At 45.2% G+C, this 3,617-nt stretch overlaps 1 protein-coding gene across 1 annotated transcript; it reads right to left on the reverse strand.

Moving 5' to 3' along the window:
- Nucleotides 1-327: 327 nt before the first annotated feature.
- slc18a3b (solute carrier family 18 member 3b) lies at nucleotides 328-1,887 on the reverse strand (the record flags this gene model as incomplete). The annotated part of the gene is made up of 1 exon (XM_079234341.1): nucleotides 328-1,887. The coding sequence occupies one exon, from the start codon at nucleotides 1,885-1,887 to the stop codon at nucleotides 328-330; it is 1,560 nt and encodes a 519-aa protein (XP_079090467.1).
- Nucleotides 1,888-3,617: the final 1,730 nt, after the last annotated feature.

The raw sequence follows: 3,617 nt of genomic DNA on the forward strand, positions 1-3,617 counted from the left end.
ATTTGGTCCCATATAATATTGTGCGTACATTTATCTATTTATAACTTTTTACAATAGTGATACACACGAATTCAACGGTAGCTGATAGATCTCGCACAAAACTCCAGTTATACGTCCATGACAAACGCTACGTAGACTTGTTCGACACAATGAAATCACAGTCAAAAAAAGAAACATTAAAAGCGGGTCACACCATGATTTTGGTGACTGGGTATTTATATTGCACATCGGTACTTACATAAAAGTTTAAATTACTTGACTACAACCTGCCTCATCTCCAACTCTCTCCTGGGGAATGTTACGGGCGGCGGTGAGAGAGTGGCCGGGCTAAGTGTACTCCTGACCGGACGACTCCTCTGACACGGACCGCTGTGCTCTAAACCCATTCTCATCGACTGGCAAGCAATTCCCCTTCGAACGGTAGCCCTTCTTTTTAGCTCTTCTCTCCTCCATCTTGATAGTATCGTACAGCCCCTGCGGAGCCTCCTCTAAGAGGTTATCTCTCTCCGAGTGGGACGGTTTTATTTGGCACACGTTGCGCAGCAGCAACAGGGCTGGCGCGTAAAGCACATTGACGAGGCCCATGCCCAAATTAAGTTGTACAAACCCGAAATTGTGCACTATCTGGCCGGCTACTATGGGACCCATAGCATACGCAACCGAATAGGAAATATCTGCTATGGCGTAAATACTACCGTACACTGAAACATGACGTACGTCCACTAAAAACGCAAGTGTCGGCAGCAGGGCAGTGTCTACCAGAGCAATGCCGAAACAAATGCCGCACAACGGCGCGATGAGCTGCCCGAAAGTTTTGCAAGCAGGAACTGTGCATGAACTCGCCCCTATGATAACCATGCCTAAAGCTCCGTAGAACCACTGCAAATGTGGATGCTTAGCTGCCAATTTAACTGTCATGTACACGCCGAGGACGTGAGGGAAGAAGGCTGGGAGCCATGTGATCCCCATTTCCCACTGAGTGGAGTGCATGTTGGTCTCCATATAGTTGGCTATGGTGGGCTCGAGAAAGGCCAGCGGGATGTTACAGACTGTCAGCGCCCCGGCCACCACAGCTATATACGGGTCAACCATGAGTTTATATATGGGGGTGCCGACTGGCATGTTCGCTCTAGTCCTGTTGGAGAACGGCTTGATTACAGTCAGCAGCAGGAAGCCGTCCGCCAGGCAAATACAGGCGAGCACGATGAAGGGCACTTTCTTGCCCGCAAACTCGTAAAGGATGCCCCCGAAAGGAGGCGCCGCCAGACTCCCAAACGAGATGAACGCCAGCGCAATGCCCAGCGCCGTTCTCCTCTCGGACTCCTCGGTGTATTTGTCTGCTATCATCGCGATGCCAGAGGTGTCCGCGAAAGCCGAGCCCAGACCCTGCAAACTTCTGGCCACAAAGAGCGTCGCGTAGTTCTCCCCAATTGCAAATATGCAGGTGGACACGAACATAACGCTCAGACCAATTAAAAGTGGAATGTCATATCCAACCCGGTCTATGAAGGTCCCCGACAGCGGGCTGACTAACAGCTGCAGGATGGCTTTAGATGCGAAAAGTACTCCAATCTGGATATCTAAATTGTTCTTGTTGCTTTTGTCTTGGCTTGTGCTGTTGACTGAAGAGTTGGGGTGTATCACTACGTGGACGTGCTCTGACTGCTCACTCTCCAGCTCAGCAAGATAGTCTGGAATAATTGGCACGATTACCATGTAGAGCATATTGTCCAGCAGGAGAGCCACGCAAACAATCACTAATACGATCCGTCTTTGCCGGTGAGGATCCTTCATCGCGGTGCCCAGCTCCTTGGTCCTTTCTCCCATCTCGGACAGCTTCACCGCGGCGGATTTGACCAGCCCGGACGTTCTTCCTTCTCCATCCATGATGTGCTTTTTTTTTAATGACTTTCGATTTAAAAAAAAGTGTAGTTGTGCTTCTCCCGTCCGCTGCCGATCTTTTAACACCTCAGATGACTCATTCTCTACATTGATGTGATGCTCTCCGTCCTCACCTCGCCTGTGCGTAAAGGGAGAGGCGAAGGGGAACTTGGCTGCCTCATCGGTGAAGATGGTTCTCCTCAGTTATCTCAACGTGTCTTCGCCTCAGCCACATCCGATGTTGTTTCATGATCTCCCGAGAAGTGACGTGGTGAAATCGTAGAATTTCTGCACCGTGCAGAGGTGTCGGTCACTAATCTTACATGGCAAAGGTTGTTTGGAGCGACTTTGGTTACTTATTTGCAACACCTAGGGAACTCAAACTCTCTCATCTCTGTGTGCATTCCTCCTATCACCTGTGGCACTTTTGCGCGCAGCTCTGAGACCACAAGTGACTTCGTGGCCATTGGTGCACATTAAACCCGCAGGTTCGGCGCTATTTTAGTCGCTTTTTTTTGTCTCCTCTTTTCACCAAGAGCTGTGACGCATCACCAGCTTGCCCCCAAGTGAATCCCTTCGCCACTTGCCTCCTTTATGTTAATTTACATCCATGGCAGCAATCACTTCAACCAATAAGAGCCAATGAGCGCCACATCACACGACCCCCTCCTCAAGAGCCTCGAAGAAAAAGAGGCTTTCTCATTCCTGATGTCCAGTGTGTGACTCTTTGGTGTTATTCTTCAATGATTCTATATGCATTCATAGACATGTACGGACACGCAAAGCTGGGAGACCTTAAGTAATACATCGTTGACAAATAAGATATATCCGCTATTAATCTCAAGATAAAATACAAACACAAACTGTATAAGAAAGTAAGCGCGCGCACACACATATCATGAGTGCGTAGCATAAGGAAATCTAAAGAGCACTCAAAACACTACAAGCATAAATAAAACAACTAAACTCACTTCTCACCAACAAGTCTTGTTAATGTAGATGTTTATGGAAATTAAAATATTAAAACTCAATCAAATATTCAATTCATTACATTTATTAGCTGCGTAAATATAAGTGTTTCTAATTCATATATATATATATATATATATATATATATATATATATATATATATATATATATATATATATATAATACAGTTTGTATTAGTTTTTTAATATGTACCAGACATTAACTCATAAACGACTGACTGCAGCTGAATGGATTTCAGCACCACGAGACTGTGGACAGCTCCCATTACCGCAGACGAAGATGAGAGGCAGCCGGGAAGATTGTGACTGACTTTGTAATTGAAAAACTGAAATAACTGTTAACTTATTTAAAAGTCATCTAAGAAACAATATCATATCTATAACGACATCAAACTGAAAACCGTGAGATAACATAGAAACCCTATCGCATGCATCTCTTATGTCCTGAGATGGAATCGTGCCAAACAGTGCGGGGAGGTGGGGACCCAAGACAACAGCGACACCGTGTGGTGAAAATCCACAAGTGCACACAACCTCCATTAAAAATCATGAAGTAGTAAGTACTGTACTGTAAGTAATGTTTTACATTATTACAACCACTGTAGCCCAATGCTACTCATCATCTACAATTTAGTTTGAGGTTATGTGTGTGATATTCTTTGGGTTATCCATAGTTTAATTCCTATTTTAGGTAAATTGTATTATGCGTTGAAAGACAATTTAGGAGCATTCAAGCCTTGTTCAAT

The sequence above is a fragment of the Taurulus bubalis genome, assembly GCF_910589615.1.
Source record: "Taurulus bubalis genome assembly, chromosome: 2".
In the NCBI taxonomy this organism is placed as follows: Eukaryota; Metazoa; Chordata; class Actinopteri; order Perciformes; family Cottidae; genus Taurulus; species Taurulus bubalis.